The 15,466-nt window shown below is 42.5% G+C and overlaps 1 protein-coding gene across 1 annotated transcript; it reads left to right on the plus strand.

Moving 5' to 3' along the window:
- Positions 1–13,597, plus strand: DHX8 (DEAH-box helicase 8). The gene is made up of 22 exons (XM_008640800.2): positions 1–106; positions 699–771; positions 1,121–1,206; positions 1,807–1,916; positions 2,023–2,334; positions 2,613–2,757; positions 3,246–3,449; positions 3,771–3,858; positions 4,122–4,219; positions 4,729–4,876; positions 5,193–5,374; positions 5,790–5,984; positions 6,190–6,375; positions 6,871–7,081; positions 7,398–7,579; positions 8,247–8,387; positions 8,674–8,829; positions 9,647–9,784; positions 10,201–10,329; positions 11,175–11,371; positions 11,520–11,699; positions 12,205–13,597. Exons 2-22 carry the CDS (start codon positions 738–740, stop codon positions 12,422–12,424), a joined length of 3,342 nt encoding a protein of 1,113 aa, XP_008639022.1. The 5' UTR covers positions 1–106; positions 699–737; the 3' UTR covers positions 12,425–13,597.
- Positions 13,598–15,466: the final 1,869 nt, after the last annotated feature.

Here is a 15,466-nt window from a genome sequence, read left to right on the forward strand (position 1 = left end):
TTTATGCTTTTTCCTCACAGCCGAGTTTGTGATAAGCCTTGCCGAGAAAAATACCACGTTTGACACATTTAAAGCAATTCTTCTGAAGAATGGTGCTGAGTTCACTGTAAGTGAGATCTGGACGTTATTTATGTGTTCTTTTTGTTGTAGTATATCTTACAGAGCGTTCTGTTTTAAAGAGAGAGTTGTGAGGAGTGGTTATTGGTTTTCTTCGCTTGGAAAACTATATACTAATCAGCTTCTGATATTCCTGTCTCCCCTGCCTCCCCCTCCCTCATTTTTTTAAAAACTTTTGTACTCTTTCAAAAGCATCTTCCTGAGGACTCAAACTACTTATTGTTATGCTGAACATATAAAATGTGAAAGAAACAACTTCTCATGAAAGCAAATGTTGTCATAGGTCGTGTTATGATGCTTATATGCTGTGTTTATCAATTCCTCAGAAATAACTGCAGTTGGATTAAATAGATGATTAAAAATGATTAACAGAAAAGTCTCTTAGGTGAAATTATCATAATTATTTTCAGGTTCAACTTATGCCTTTTTAGGATGTACAGAAAGCCCAGTGATAGTTTCTAAAAATCAACCTACATCTTAGGAATTGAGGGGCTTTTTGTCCTGCGAATAAACCCTCACTTGTGCATTCTAATAATGAAAGTGTTGCAGGCATTCTTAAAGTCTTTTATTATTTTTTTCAGGATTCTCTCATTAGTAACTTGCTACGTCTCATACAGACAATGCGGCCTCCACCAAAACCTTCTACGAGCAAAGGTATGTGGAGCCACTGGCTCAGTGTTTGGTGGGGTTGATGCAGTTACTGTTTTAGTCTTGTAAGGCAAATCCTATTGCACCATGCATCCTGCTGTTGTTATTCTGAGGGTACTGCTCAGAGTATTCGGTCTTTCACCTATTCACTAATAATCAGAATTTTATTTGAAGGAAGGTAACACAGTATTCCTTGAACTGAATCTCTGTAAAAGCTGTATCAACCTTTTCATTCAGATGAAAATTAAACTTTGTATTCAGTTAATAGAAAAGTCAAGAGTGAAGTGTTGTAGCACTTCTAAGTTTTGTGTTTCATTGTGTTTTTTTCTTTTTTTTTTTAATATCTCAAAATCAGAGGCAGCTGTCAAACCCAAATCAGAGAAAGAAAAGTTGAGGGAATTGTATCCAGCCCTTTGCAGGCCAGACAACCCCAACATCAGGGTAAGGTGGTCATTTCAGATTTCTTTTGTGACTGTGTGAAAACTATTTTTTTTTCCCAGTTAGTTTCAACCTTTTTTCTCTGTCTAATGCATGGATAAATGTGAACTATGAGAAATGAACTGTGGAAAAGGTATAAGGCTGGTGTTACTACACATTGTTGCAAAGAATAGCTGTTAGCAATTGCCATGTTGATACTGTTCTGCAGAGTATGTGGAAGATGAGACTGTTGTAACATGAAATTTGTAGCCTGGCCTTCCTTATGTAATGTTCAAAGTAATGATATGTTATAAATTAGTTGAAAATTTTGTATGTTTAGATACTATGAGGTACTTTCATTTTGTGTTTCTGTAATAATTTGGGGCATTGAGATGGAACTTTCCTTTGCATAAAAGTAGAGTTGTCTCAATATTGTGGCCAAATAGGGAGAGAGCTTTATTACTTTTTTCTATATCACATATTGAGTCTTATATATCTTATTATATCTTTTTTTATCTCGCATTCTTTGTAAATAGATACACGTATGACGATCATTCTGTAGATTAATTCTTTGTGACAGGCTTTTTATCAGCCCTTGTGCAGGACAGTTTTCTGTTCTTGCAGAATATGCTGGATGAAGATGATGTGAAAGTGGCAGCTGACGCCCTGAAAGAGCTCGAAGCTCTGATGCCGAGTGCAGACAGGCAGGGCAAGCAGAGGAGCAGCGACCATCGGTAGGTGCCTGGTGTGTGTGGAGGGAAGGTCTTGGCTGCTGTCATTGCCTGCTCACTCTGTTCTGAGGTGGAAATTCAGTGCAAAGATGTAATATTTGTTTGTTAGGGCGAAGAAAAGGAAGAGGAGCCGAAGTCGTAGCAGGGACAGGAAGCGAAGGCACAGGTCTCGCTCCAGGTCTCGTTCCAGGACTTGGGATAAGAACAGGGGGAAATCCAGATACCGGTCAAGGAGCAGAAGTTGGAGTCCCAGCAAGGACCGCAGGGATCGAGAAAAGTACAGTGAGAAGAGCCATGAGAGGTGGAGAGACAAGCACATAGACCGTCCACCAGCTGAGGAGCCTTCCATTGGAGACATCTACAACGGCAAAGTCACGAGTATAATGCAGTTTGGATGCTTTGTGCAGCTGGAAGGACTGAGGTACCTTCTGATGTCCACAATAGATGTGGTACTATTTCAGCTGAGTTCTCTTTTCTGCTAGTACCTTAAAGATAAGGCTACCAGAAGGTGTGCTGGGCTGTGAAGGACTGTTTCAGGAAAAATAAATTTGATAGTGGAGAATTCTAAAATTCTCAAAACCAGTTTGTGAACACACACAATCAATTGACAGCAAAATATTTTAATCTAGATTCTGAGTGATCTGAAGGACTGTCAGTGTAATAATGTGCCCCTCTCAAGCCCCTCTGTTTCTTCCCCAGGAAACGTTGGGAAGGCTTGGTCCACATCTCAGAGCTGCGAAGAGAAGGACGGGTTGCCAATGTTGCTGATGTTGTGAGCAAAGGACAAAGAGTGAAAGTCAAAGTGTTATCCTTTACAGGATCCAAAACCAGCCTGAGCATGAAGGTACAGAGGTGCTAAAATTCTTAAAATTATGCCTCTTTTTGCTATTTTTTATTCTTTTTGATGGAAACTTACACATAACCGTTCAAGTGGGAGTTAAAAACTGAGTTACTGTTCTGTATTTAAGTGGCCTATTACTTTTTACTTGTTTTCTCTAGGTTCTTAGTTTTGATGTAGTGTTCCTAACAATTTCTTGGCTTGACATGATAGCAAAGAGGCAAGGCAAGGCAAACCTCAAGCTGTTGGTATTTGTCTTCCTTTTTCAGTAGGAGAGAAACTTTTAATTTTAAACTAAATCACTACTATGGCAAAGACCGAGTAGAGCGTTCCATGCCTGAGGATGTTTTTACCCAGCAGTGCCAGCTGGAAAAAATAAAAAGCCTACAAAACAGCATTTTCTATGAATAGGCTGTTACTGCCATTAGAAAGCACCAGAGTTAATAGATGAGGAGAAGTGTAGAATGATTGATTAATCAATCAATGTAATGCAGGATGTTGATCAAGACACTGGAGAAGACTTGAACCCAAACCGCAGAAGGAACCTGGTTGGAGAAATCAATGAGGAGACCTCTATGAGGAACCCGGACAGACCCAGTCACTTGTCCCTGGTGAACGCCCCGGAGGTGGAGGACGACAGCCTGGAACGGAAACGCCTCACTCGCATTTCAGACCCAGAGAAATGGGAAATAAAACAGGTGTGTGTTGCATTCAGGGAAATAGGATGTCAGCCAATAAAGTTGCCAGGGAGTTTCATGAACTAGAATACAGCTCTTGGATTAATCGATTGTGTAACTTACTCCTTAACTCTGAATTACCGATTTGGGACTGTTTTGGTGCTATTTGGAATAACAAAAGGACTGTTTGGTCAGAGCCTGGAAGACCTGGGAACAGGTGTGCCAGGATATAGGACCATTCCTTTGTTCCTGTTTTACAGGAATGGTGTTAGAACTGAGTCATAGGCATGAGTTGTGTTTGTTCATGGGGACATACTCATGTTGTATTTATTCTGTTCCCAGATGATTGCAGCTAATGTGCTTTCCAAGGAAGAGTTTCCTGACTTTGATGAGGAGACTGGGATTCTTCCTAAAGTCGATGATGAAGAAGGTAATATGTTCCCAGTAGTCTTATTGTTGTAATTCCTTGTCTTTCTGGATGTATTTTGATTCAAAAAGATACTGATGATAGAAGTAACTATAAAGGATCTCACAATTTGCTGTCATCTTGTACATTTGGAACTAGGGTTCCTCTGGCTGTATTATTAGTGGCATTTGGATGTGCCGTCTGTGCATTTTTATTTGAAGAGGCACTTTTATGTACCTGAAAGGTGTTTAACTTTTTCATAACAATTGTCACTTGCGGATTTTTAGATGAAGATCTTGAGATTGAGCTAGTTGAAGAAGAGCCACCGTTTCTTCGAGGTCACACTAAACAGAGCATGGATATGAGTCCCATTAAAATAGTAAAGGTAAGAGACTTCCAGGGCCAAAACCAATGTACTTGATTTAATTAAATAAATATTTGGGGAATTTTACAACCACTTTCCCACCTGCACATTACTGAGAGCCCTGAAAAACATAACCACTGAACTGAAGCTCCTTCCTAGTAAAGCTGGGTTCTAACTTAACTGGTGACTGTGAAGTGGAATAATGGAACTGAAATGCCATTTTACATGTGTGTTAGAACATACTTTCTCTGTTCTGCTTTTTCTTATCTTTTGAAAGTAGAAGGTAGTAGAGAAATACTTTTCATTGGTTGTGCTCATAATCCTTCTGACTGGGCACTGTAAGGATGCTCTGTATTAGTTATGACCATGAAAGTTCATGAGGCTATTCTAATGGAAATATCCTGGAAATCTAACAAACAAAATTAAACTTTTTTTAAAGCATCTTCAGAAGATGCTTCTAAAGGACAGTGACAACAGAAGGATAATTGAAGGAATGGTGGTGCTTGAAGTCTTTTCTTCTTGCTTTCCAGAATCCAGATGGTTCCTTGTCCCAGGCTGCAATGATGCAAAGTGCTTTAGCTAAAGAGAGGCGAGAACTTAAACAAGCCCAGAGAGAAGCAGAGATGGATTCTATCCCCATGGGCCTCAACACGCACTGGGTGGATCCTCTCCCTGATGGTATGTCTGAGCACAGGTAAACTGTGCCTTTTTTGTGTTAGTTGAAGCAACCCAGGAGAAATGTCTTGATACTGTGTTTGTCTGCCACACTTTAAAAGTGAGTCAAAGAAGAAATGCTTTTCCACTGAAATGGAAGTAGGAATGTCAAGGAAAGTGTACAGGTATATCCTGTAATGGTGGGGATATACACGTAGGAACTTAAAAAACGTTTACACATACAGAATAGAAGGCCTGGATGATGGAGCAATTGGAGTAGGATCACCAGGGTCTGTGCTGTGTGAACCTGGATGTAATGGTGAAATTGTTTCTTTTCTAGTGGATGGAAGACAAATAGCTGCAAACATGCGAGGTATTGGGATGATGCCAAATGATATCCCAGAGTGGAAGAAACATGCATTTGGTGGCAACAAAGCTTCTTATGGTAAGAAGACCCAGCTTTCCATCATTGAACAGAGAGAGAGTCTCCCAATCTTCAGACTGAAGGAGCAGCTGATACAAGTAAGACTCCTGAAAAGGCATTCTGGTTTGAGCAAGCATTAATTTAAAATACATAGTCTTGGTTTAGCTTTTTGACAGGTGAAAGTCAGCTGATAATTTTAAGTGCAGAGCTTTAGTTTACAATATGTATTTTAAAGTATTATATATATGTGTATACTTTAATAAAGTTCCAGATACTTACTGTTATAAGTCAAAATTGATACCAGGATCATATGGACAAGGGATTAGTCAGCTGAGCAGTTAAACAGGTTGCTGACTTGATCAGTAGGAATACTTAAATGATTTTTGGTCTGGGTCAACTGAAGCAAGAGCAGTAGGTGTTCAATCTAGTCTTAGATAAACCATGCTGAATTTGTTTGGTTTGTTTTGATTTTTTTAAAATTTTGACAAGTGTATGTTTTCTGACCTTTTCTAGGCTGTGCATGACAACCAGATTCTGATTGTTATTGGAGAGACAGGATCTGGGAAAACAACACAGATTACCCAATACCTGGCTGAGGCAGGATACACCTCAAGAGGAAAGATTGGATGTACTCAGCCTCGCAGAGTGGCTGCCATGTCTGTTGCAAAGAGGGTGTCAGAGGAATTTGGTTGCTGCTTGGGACAAGAGGTGAATTTCCATGTTGAAGAACATGCCAAAATAAGCATGAGGAAAAGTAGGAAAAACTAGTACTGGAGCTAGTTTTCTTGTGTGTCCATGTGTCATGTGTCTGTTCCCTTGTAGGCTGTAAAGTGAGTTTGTGGAATAATCAAACTGGGAGTTAATGAGGCTGATAATTGTGTAACTTCCGTTCCTGTGCAACTCTTCCTTCCAGGTTGGCTACACCATTCGGTTTGAAGACTGCACCAGCCCTGAAACTGTCATCAAATACATGACAGATGGGATGTTACTGAGGGAGTGCTTGATAGATCCAGATCTGACCCAGTATGCCATTATCATGCTGGATGAAGCCCATGAGAGGACCATACACACAGATGTGCTCTTTGGGCTCCTGAAGAAGGTAATGTGGCATTGGATTTTTGCTGCTTCAGTGTCCTCTGTATGGGTAGGAGAGCACAGGCAAAGGTGAAATCACACAGGTCAGGTTCATACAGGTGCTTCAAGAGTCTCTTCTGCAGAGCAAATGCTCTTAAGCTTTTGTGGGCTGAATCTTGGTGAAATGAGCCTCTGTGTGAAGGCAGAGCAAGCAAAATGCAGCAGAAACAATGAGAACTGGCCATCCTGCGTGTTCATAATGGTGGATGAGCAGGGTAGTGTTCTTGTTTTCCTCATCCTTCTCTGAAAAGCCAAAAGCTTTCTTGTGATAGTGTTGCTAAGGGAGGCTTCACATGGGACCTCAGTGGTCAATTTCCTGAAATTCTGGTTGCTGGGATGAGCTGCCCTTCTACTCAGCCTTTGAAACACCTTGTGTTACTGGTTGTATTTCTCTAGTCAAGTGCCATATGTTAGTAGTTCCAAAGGCAATAAATGACTTGAGAACTTTGTCCTCCTCCAGACAGTGCAGAAGCGGCAGGACATGAAGCTGATAGTGACGTCAGCAACGCTGGATGCTGTGAAGTTCTCTCAGTATTTCTATGAAGCACCAATCTTCACAATTCCTGGCAGAACATACCCAGTAGAAATTCTGTACACAAAAGAGCCAGAGACAGATTATTTGGATGCCAGTCTGATTACAGTAATGCAGATCCATTTAACAGAGCCACCAGGTGAGTAGAGAATGGTCTTGGGTTATTGGTGATTTAAGGACCTCTGAGCAAGGTCTTTCTGTAAGTCATGGGTCATGTTAGTAATGTGAGCAAAATGCTGTCAGAAGTATTCTTTCTTGTTTGCAAATACAGTAACTAAAATGCTGATAAAGTTGGGTGAAAGACTGAAGTATGTTGCTTTTGGCTAAGAGTTGCTGCTGAGGGGCTAGCAAAAGTTGGGGATCCTCATCAGTGGAAAAGATGTGGAATGGAAATACACAGGAGTTCTACTAAACAGAATTGATTCTGTGAATGTTTTAATTTACTTCCTGTATAGGTGACATTTTGGTCTTTCTAACTGGCCAGGAAGAGATTGACACTGCCTGTGAAATCCTCTATGAAAGGATGAAATCTCTAGGACCTGATGTTCCAGAGTTAATTATCCTACCGGTATATTCAGCTTTACCCAGTGAAATGCAGACCAGGATCTTTGACCCAGCCCCACCAGGGAGCAGAAAGGTAATTTCATCTATGTGCTCCTTCATCTTCTGCTGATACGTTTTAATTGTGGGGTGTATTGCACTGCTGAAAGGATACAGTTTTTGGAGAAAAGATGATTTACTGCTTAGAGCATATTTTTGGTTGTATACATATCAAGTTATCTAAGCATTTAAAAACATGTATCAAAACATCTGGTGTAGCAAACCTCTGTTCTTGGTGTGTTATTTAATGCTGTCTTTAAAGGGCATTCGTTTAATCTAAAAATCTAAATGCAGTTCTTGTTGGAAGGAGGTAAATTTCAAGCAGCTAGTGAATATCTACAGGAATGCAATCTCAGGAAGATTTTTCTCTCAATACAGGCTGTGTCTGAGTGATAGGTAAAAAATCTCCCTGAAGTCAGTGCAGTTTGCTTACAAGCTTTCTCTTGCTTTTAATTGTGGATTTTATCACGCTCTTTTCCCTTTTTGCCCCAACTTTAAACAAAGGTAGATACTTAAAACCTGTCTGCCTTTGTAGATAACATCTGCTTGTGTTCTCTGTGAACACACTTCTCCTTTCAACATTAAGTGACAGTGGTTGCATTTATAACAAACTGCTCCTATGACACCAGTGGATGAAGTTGAGTGGTGGGGTTGGCTTGGCAGCCTGACACAGAACTGGTGCTGACTCACAGTGTGATTTGCAGGTTGTCATTGCCACCAACATTGCAGAGACATCTTTGACTATTGATGGGATATATTATGTGGTCGATCCTGGCTTTGTGAAGCAGAAAGTTTATAACTCCAAGACTGGAATTGACCAGCTGGTGGTGACACCGATTTCACAGGTAGACATTCTGTGTTTGGCTCTCTCCATGGGTGTTGTGTATCTTGTCAATGTGGCATCCAAGCACATGTGAACAGAATGTGAGCACATGTGAGGTCATGATAAAACCACATTTTTGATAGCTCCACGAGACTCCTTGAGGCTGTGCCTACAGAATACATACTTTCCTGTGTTGAATTGAAAACCCTTCTATCAATACAAGTAAAACTGTGAATAATCATTTTATTTTACTTGTTTTCACCTGTTCCAGTTTGTACCTGGTCACTGAGATGCCTTGTTATTTTTAGGCTCAAGCCAAGCAGCGGGCAGGAAGGGCTGGGAGAACAGGCCCAGGAAAATGCTACAGGTTATACACAGAACGTGCGTATCGAGATGAGATGCTAACCACCAATGTGCCTGAAATCCAGAGAACAAATTTGGCCAGTACAGTGCTTTCCCTGAAGGTAGGTATTTCGCCAGCTTGTAGCAAGCCAGCATGATAAGTGTTTCAATAAATGAGTCTCTGAGTCTCGGGAAGTAGTGCTCTAATTTCAGATCATTCTAGTGAACAGAGGTATTTTGGACAGGAGACTTCAACAAAAGCAATTCTCAGGCATGGGGCTTGCTCCTGTGTTTTTCTGCTGAGGGTTATTCTGTTGGGTATCCACCTAAATTACTAGTTTCAGCTGCACACAACAGTTAGTTGCAGGAGGTAGGAGAAACAGAAATCTCAAGAGCAGTAGCATTTCCTAAGTAGGGTACATTTATAATGTTAACAGATGAGACAAATTGTTTCAGAGTGGGTTTAGAGTTGCAAACTTGGGCATGTCTAAGTGTGTACCATCCCTCTGGAAGTCTGTGACCTGGATTAACCCCATCACAGCTGGGAAAGCTGCTGCCATTCCCCTTTCTGGGAGCATATTTAACGTCCTGTGGAGCTGTCAGGCCACACTGCTTTACAAGACAGAAGTCCTCAAAAGCAGCATTTAGTCTGTGTTTCTCCTCAACTGAATCTTCTTGCTTGAGTAGTATGTGGAACAGTACCAAAGGACCAGACCAGAAAGTTGAGTAGTGCATGAATGCCATGGGCCAGTGCTCATTATTTCAAGTGCAGGGAAGGCAGCTGTGTGTTTGTGACTGCACCTGCAGTCAGGATAAGGATGTGAGGCTAGGGCTGCTTCAAGTTTTGTAGTCCCTCACTGTTTGGCATTATATCTCTGGCTGGAGTCTGTTGTCTTCCATCTCAGTGTTTTAACTTGGCTTTTCTCCAATCCCTCCCAGGCTATGGGCATCAACGATTTGCTGTCTTTTGACTTCATGGATGCTCCCCCCATGGAAACTCTCATAACTGCCATGGAGCAGCTCTACACCCTGGGAGCTCTGGATGATGAGGGACTGCTCACTCGACTTGGGCGCAGGGTAGGCAAAATAAAATACCTCTTGCCACTGCCTGGATTGCCAATATTTAGGAAATGACATGAGAGCAGTCATAGCAGGCCTTGCCTAGCATTGATTTCCTTTTGCTGTAATTCTCTTGTGTTTTATTGGTAGCTTTTCATTTACCACAGTTACATAACTTCTGCTTTTTAAGGAGCAACTAGCGTTTCCCCTTATTCATAAGTTTACATTTATTAATGTCCAAAAATTTCCTGTAAGTATTGGGATATTCTTCTGATAGTGAATACAGACAAATAATTTGCTTCATGTTGAGTAAAATTATTCTGGGTCAAGCACACCTCTTTGGAAAGTAAATATGCAAGAAAGGGCATTGCTTTCTTTTGCACTGAGAAGACTAAAGATTTTTCACTGAATGCCTTGAAACATGTTTCTTGCAGATGGCAGAATTCCCCTTGGAGCCTATGTTGTGTAAGATGTTGATCATGTCTGTACATCTGGGATGCAGCGAGGAGATGTTGACGATTGTCTCCATGCTGTCAGTGCAGAATGTATTCTACAGGCCCAAGGTGAGGAGCTGAGCCAAGAGGCAGCAGTGTTACAGTCTGGATGGGTTTGGTGTGAATGCCTCAGGGGTTAAGAGTGAGCATATTTGCCAAAAGAAACCTGTAGTTTGGTCAGGCCATGTGCTTGTGCATTACCTCTCTGGTGTTCCTTTTCATTTAAGGGCCTGTAGCTGTGGTGTCAGTAGTTTCTTTGCAGATGGGAAGGTTGAAGTGAAAAGTCTTACAATTGCTCTTGCATTTCCCAATAAACACAGCCTAAACCAAGTCAGTCCCAGCTCTGGAGTTCAGATTGCCTTTGCATTTTCAGATACACAGAAAATATTTCTTCATGGCACCTCTATCCTGTGCTGCTTTCTTTTAAGTCAGTAAGCAGCAGACTCTGCTGTGGTGGGGTCAGTTTTGTCTTGGATCCATTACCTCTGCAGGGTAGTGTGTTAACTTCAGTTTTGATCTATGTAGCTACAGTATTTGATTGATGTCTTATGTGCAGGTGGGAGAAGTGGGGAGAGGTATGTGAATCACCAGGCTCAAACCCACTGCTTCAGCACATTTCTTGATGAGTAACAAGTTATTTCTAGAGCAGTAAGAAAACTGACTAGTTCAGTGTGGGCATGTGCTTTCTGCAGGATAAATGAGACATTTACTTTACATTTATTCGCTATGTGTCCTTTCAAAAATAGGGACTGAAATTGAATAAAACGTTTTGTGTTGTCTTAATCTTGTATCATCTGTTTCATGATAGGTTTAAAATGTCATGCTATGAATGACAAGGAGCCTGTGTCATTTGTATTGTCCAGGGATTTTCTCTACAATGTAGATATCTGATTGATGTGTGTTTTATGTGTTAGGATAAACAAGCACTTGCTGATCAAAAGAAAGCAAAGTTCCATCAAACAGAAGGTGACCACCTCACCCTGCTGGCTGTGTACAATTCCTGGAAGAATAATAAATTTTCAAATCCCTGGTGCTATGAAAATTTTATCCAGGCCCGATCCTTACGCCGGGCACAGGACATTCGCAAGCAGATGTTGGGCATTATGGACAGGTGAGCATGTCAAGGAGGACAAGTACTGACTTTGTTTCTTACTCTTCTTACACTGTAACAGCTAAAGAAAATTTGCTAAACTGATCGTGGTAGTTGCATCCAAATGTGGAGAGCTCTAGCCTTTTTCTCTCTAACTCTTGTCTGGCAGGCATAAGCTGGATGTGGTATCCTGTGGGAAGGCAACAGTTCGTGTCCAGAAGGCCATTTGTAGTGGTTTCTTCCGGAATGCAGCAAAGAAGGATCCCCAGGAAGGTTATCGGACACTCATTGACCAGCAGGTGGTCTATATCCACCCATCCAGTGCCCTCTTCAACAGGCAGCCAGAATGGTAAGGAAGGCAATAGCATGGAAGTTCCTGTTTCTCTTCAGGCTTTGTAACAGGGAAAGTTGTGGTGTGCACTGTTTGTGGAGTACGGATCTGAGCAGAGGCTGCTGATTTCTTAGCAATGAGCAGAGTGAGGAAAGTTTCAAGTCTACTTTTGTCTCTTTCTGCTGCTAAACTTAGTGCCTGTGCAGAGATGAGACTGACTTTTGGAGCCAAGGCCAGGCCTGAAGTTGTAGTTGTGTGTTTGTTTTTCGTGGAAGTGAGTTTAAAACAGAGTGTTGAAGAGGGAGAGAGGATTATTTTAAATGGAATGAAGGAATTCTGTGCTGAAGAGTAGTTGTGAAGTAGGAGGGGGAAAATAGGGACAGCTCTTCTGGAGCCTGCACTGGTCCTTAAAGGGAGCCTTATGCTGAAGGAGATAGAGGAGCAAGCTTAGCTACTCCAGCCCTTGTCTTGTTGCTTCTTGTTTGAAAAACCTGATTTCCAGACTTGCTGTCCCCTTTCGCAGGGTTGTGTATCACGAACTGGTGCTGACCACCAAGGAATACATGCGTGAGGTGACCACCATCGATCCTCGCTGGCTGGTGGAGTTTGCACCAGCTTTCTTCAAGGTTTCTGATCCAACCAAGCTGAGCAAGCAGAAGCAGCAGCAGCGGCTGGAGCCCCTCTACAACCGCTACGAGGAGCCCAATGCCTGGAGGATATCGCGCGCGTTCCGGCGGCGATGAGCTTGGCTTCCTCCTGGACTCTGGCTGGTTTCATATTTGTGGGACTGGGACTTTTGCACTGTTGCCAGTGTCCTGGGAGGCAGACATTCCCATGAAGCTCACCTGTACAATGAGCAGGTAGTCAGCCTTGGCAGAACAGGAGCTCAAGGGGCACCCCAGCTGTGGCACAGATGTGCTGCGGCTCCCCAGGCCGCTGCAGCCTCTCAGAAGTGGGTCCTGGAGCACTTTAGTGATTCCCCTTTTAGGAGACAAAATCTAAGACTTGGAAGTCTGGGTACTGAGCTGAACAACACAAAGAAATAGTGATTTAAAACTGGTTTTTCACCAACCTGACTGTTCTGAGTGGCCAGACAAATAGAAGCTGGAATAGTTTGTGGTTTTACCCTGCTAAAAGGGATTTATTTCTACTTACGTTCTTGGACAGTGACTGTTTTTTTGGGAGCAGCCTTTTCTCTATTTTATCAAGTTTATGCATTTTCCCATTCAATGTAACTATTTGTCTTTTATTTAAGCCATCTCTGCTGAGATATTTAGTATCTCTGGCTTTAGGATAAGGCAGGAAAAATTCTAGGAACCCAGCTAGAATGTCTGTTATATTTGGACAATGGCACAGGTCAGACTGCAAGCCTTACCCTTCATCCCTATCTCCTGGGTGCTGAAGGGTTTATCAAACAGTAGTTACCACATCCCCTCTGGAGCACAGTTCCATCTGAAAATGTAAGTGGTTACAGATGTTTAGACCTTCTATACAATGTGACATGTGCTTTATTTTCACTTACAATATTTGGTGACATTACAGCTGTTGTTGTTTTAGCTCTTACAGCTAAAATGTCTGTAAAAGTTGTGTAACAGTTTCTTGTTTTAAAAAGAAGTTGACTGCCCAGTGTGTGCTGTCATGCCCAAACTATCTGTATTTTTTTAAATTGCTAACAGATGAAACTTACTTGATTCCATAGCTGAGAAACCTTATTGTTTTTTCTTTTGCTAAAATTATTGTTGGAATGAAGAGAATTAGGTTGACTGGTTGTTTTACACAGTGAATTTGAAGAATGTTTCACACTGAAAAGTAACTATATTGGAAATGCCTGTACAAAGATGAGCAGGGATGTTGTTAAAGGTCCTGAGCTTTCCCTCATGTTATATCATCATAAAATTAAAGGGAATTACAAAGTTTGTTAGCTTGGACTCACAGAGTCAAAGCAGAAAGGACAGGAATGGGAGTGCCTCCAAAACAGGCTTAAAGCTAATCAGGGAAATGGAGGTACCATAAAGCCAAAGCTCAGCAAGAACTGAGCTGCCACAAGCTCTTTCAGCTTCTACACTCCCCTGAGACACCTTCCTCCTGCTTTGCTTTCTCACCTGATACTTTCCATAGTTCCCTAGGGGCCAGGAGAATGGTTATTAGCGCCCTAAGCAGAGGCTGGGATGCACAGTGATGATGTGTTTGTGCAGCTGCTCCTTCTGAAGAAGGCAGGCACAGCAAAGCCTGAAGGAGTTTACAGCTACACCAGAGATTGTGTGGCTCTGTGCTGGGCCATGTCTCAAATCCTGCGTCCAGTTCTGGGCCCTTCACTACAAAAAAGACATTGAGGTGCTGAAGGTGTCCAGAGATGGGCAGTGGAGCTGGGGAGGGTGTTATGATCCAACTGTTAGAGAGATGCTTCTACCCAAATGAAGAGGCAAACGAGACCCCATGCTGATGTCAATAGTATGGATTTTATTTAACTGTAGATATGAGGTAGAGAGAGATAGAAAGAAATAGGAAAAGGAGAAGTGGGGAGTGAGAGAATGAGAGAGACAGATTAAGTAGAAAGATATTCACCCCCCCTGTGGATCCAGTGGTGTCCCGTTGATCCTCTTCTTCTGGTCTTCTTGGTGGTGGGGGTTCCACGAAACATGGAGCTCAGTGGGTTAATAAACATGCAGGTATAGATGGGAATGCCCAAGCACAAAAAAAAAGAGGGGCAGTTTCACACTTTTACAACAGGCTCTGGATCTGTTGCAACACTTGTCAATGCTGTACAGTCTTCAGAAATGAGTCCAGGGCACTTTGGGGGTCTTTGATGGTTTATGATCCCTTCTAAGACTGCCTCTCGTGAATGCCCCGTGTGAATGTGACCTTCTGGGGTTGGGTGGGGGTGTTTCACAACTGAGCCAGTTTGTGTAAGGGAGGACTCTTTGCAGGGTCTGTTTCTGACCTGGCCAGGGGATGGGTGTTCCCCCCTCTGTACCAGACCTTTTGGAATCACACTCAAAAACTCTCCCTTTGCCTGGGGGGAAGAGTGTGCAAACCTGACCTCAGGAAATGAGTCTGGGCTGTGCACCCCTGCCGAACCCAGTCAGAGCTGATTTTCAGCACAGCTGCCGGGTTGGGCTTTCCTTGTGGATACATTCTTCTCCCCCAGCCTTGTAAACTTCTCCTTAGACCTGAGATAATTGGACAATAGTGGCATCTTTATCTCAAGTTCCTGTCAGGAGTCATTCTGTGGGGAATGGGGTGGGCTTTGGTGCAGTTGCTTCTTTGCAGTTTGCTACAATGGGCAAAGCTCTTGGGTGATTTTAACAAAGTTTGAGCCATTAACTATTTTAGTCTTTCTCAGAAAGGTCTGGAGCACAAGTCTGATGAGGAGAAGCTGGGGAGCTCAGGAGGGACCTTCTCACTCTCTACAAGTGCCTGAGAAGAGGTTGGAGCCAGGTGGGGGTTGGCCTCTTCTTCCAGGCAACCAGTGATAGGACAAAAGGAAATGGCCGCAAGTTGTGCCAGAGGAGGTTTTGACTGGATATTAGGAATAAGTTCTTCATTGAAAGGGTTGTCAGGCATAGGCACAGGCAGCCCAGGGCAGTGGTGGAGTCACCACCCTAGAGGGGATTTAAAAGGCAAGTAGGTGTGGTGCTTAGGGAGAAGCACAAATTCTTCCTTAGTCTCTGACTTACGGAAGCTTCTGTGGGAGTGTTTCATGGAATTGTGTGGGAGCTGTTTATCTCCCTCCTGGAAGCTCCTCGTCGTTTTCAGGAGCAGCAGGAGAAATTTAGGACTCTTGT

This window comes from Corvus brachyrhynchos, unplaced genomic scaffold (assembly GCF_000691975.1).
Source record: "Corvus brachyrhynchos isolate BGI_N302 unplaced genomic scaffold, ASM69197v1 scaffold30, whole genome shotgun sequence".
NCBI lineage: Eukaryota > Metazoa > Chordata > Aves > Passeriformes > Corvidae > Corvus > Corvus brachyrhynchos.

Excerpts from the sequence above, each read along its gene's own strand:
- DHX8 (XM_008640800.2), top strand. The coding sequence starts at position 738 with ATGCGGCCTCCACCAAAACCTTCTACGAGCAAAG. Across the intron at positions 5,375-5,789 it reads TGAAGGAGCAGCTGATACAA|GCTGTGCATGACAACCAGAT; the intron begins GTAAGACTCCTG and ends GACCTTTTCTAG. Across the intron at positions 6,376-6,870 it reads TCTTTGGGCTCCTGAAGAAG|ACAGTGCAGAAGCGGCAGGA; the intron begins GTAATGTGGCAT and ends GTCCTCCTCCAG.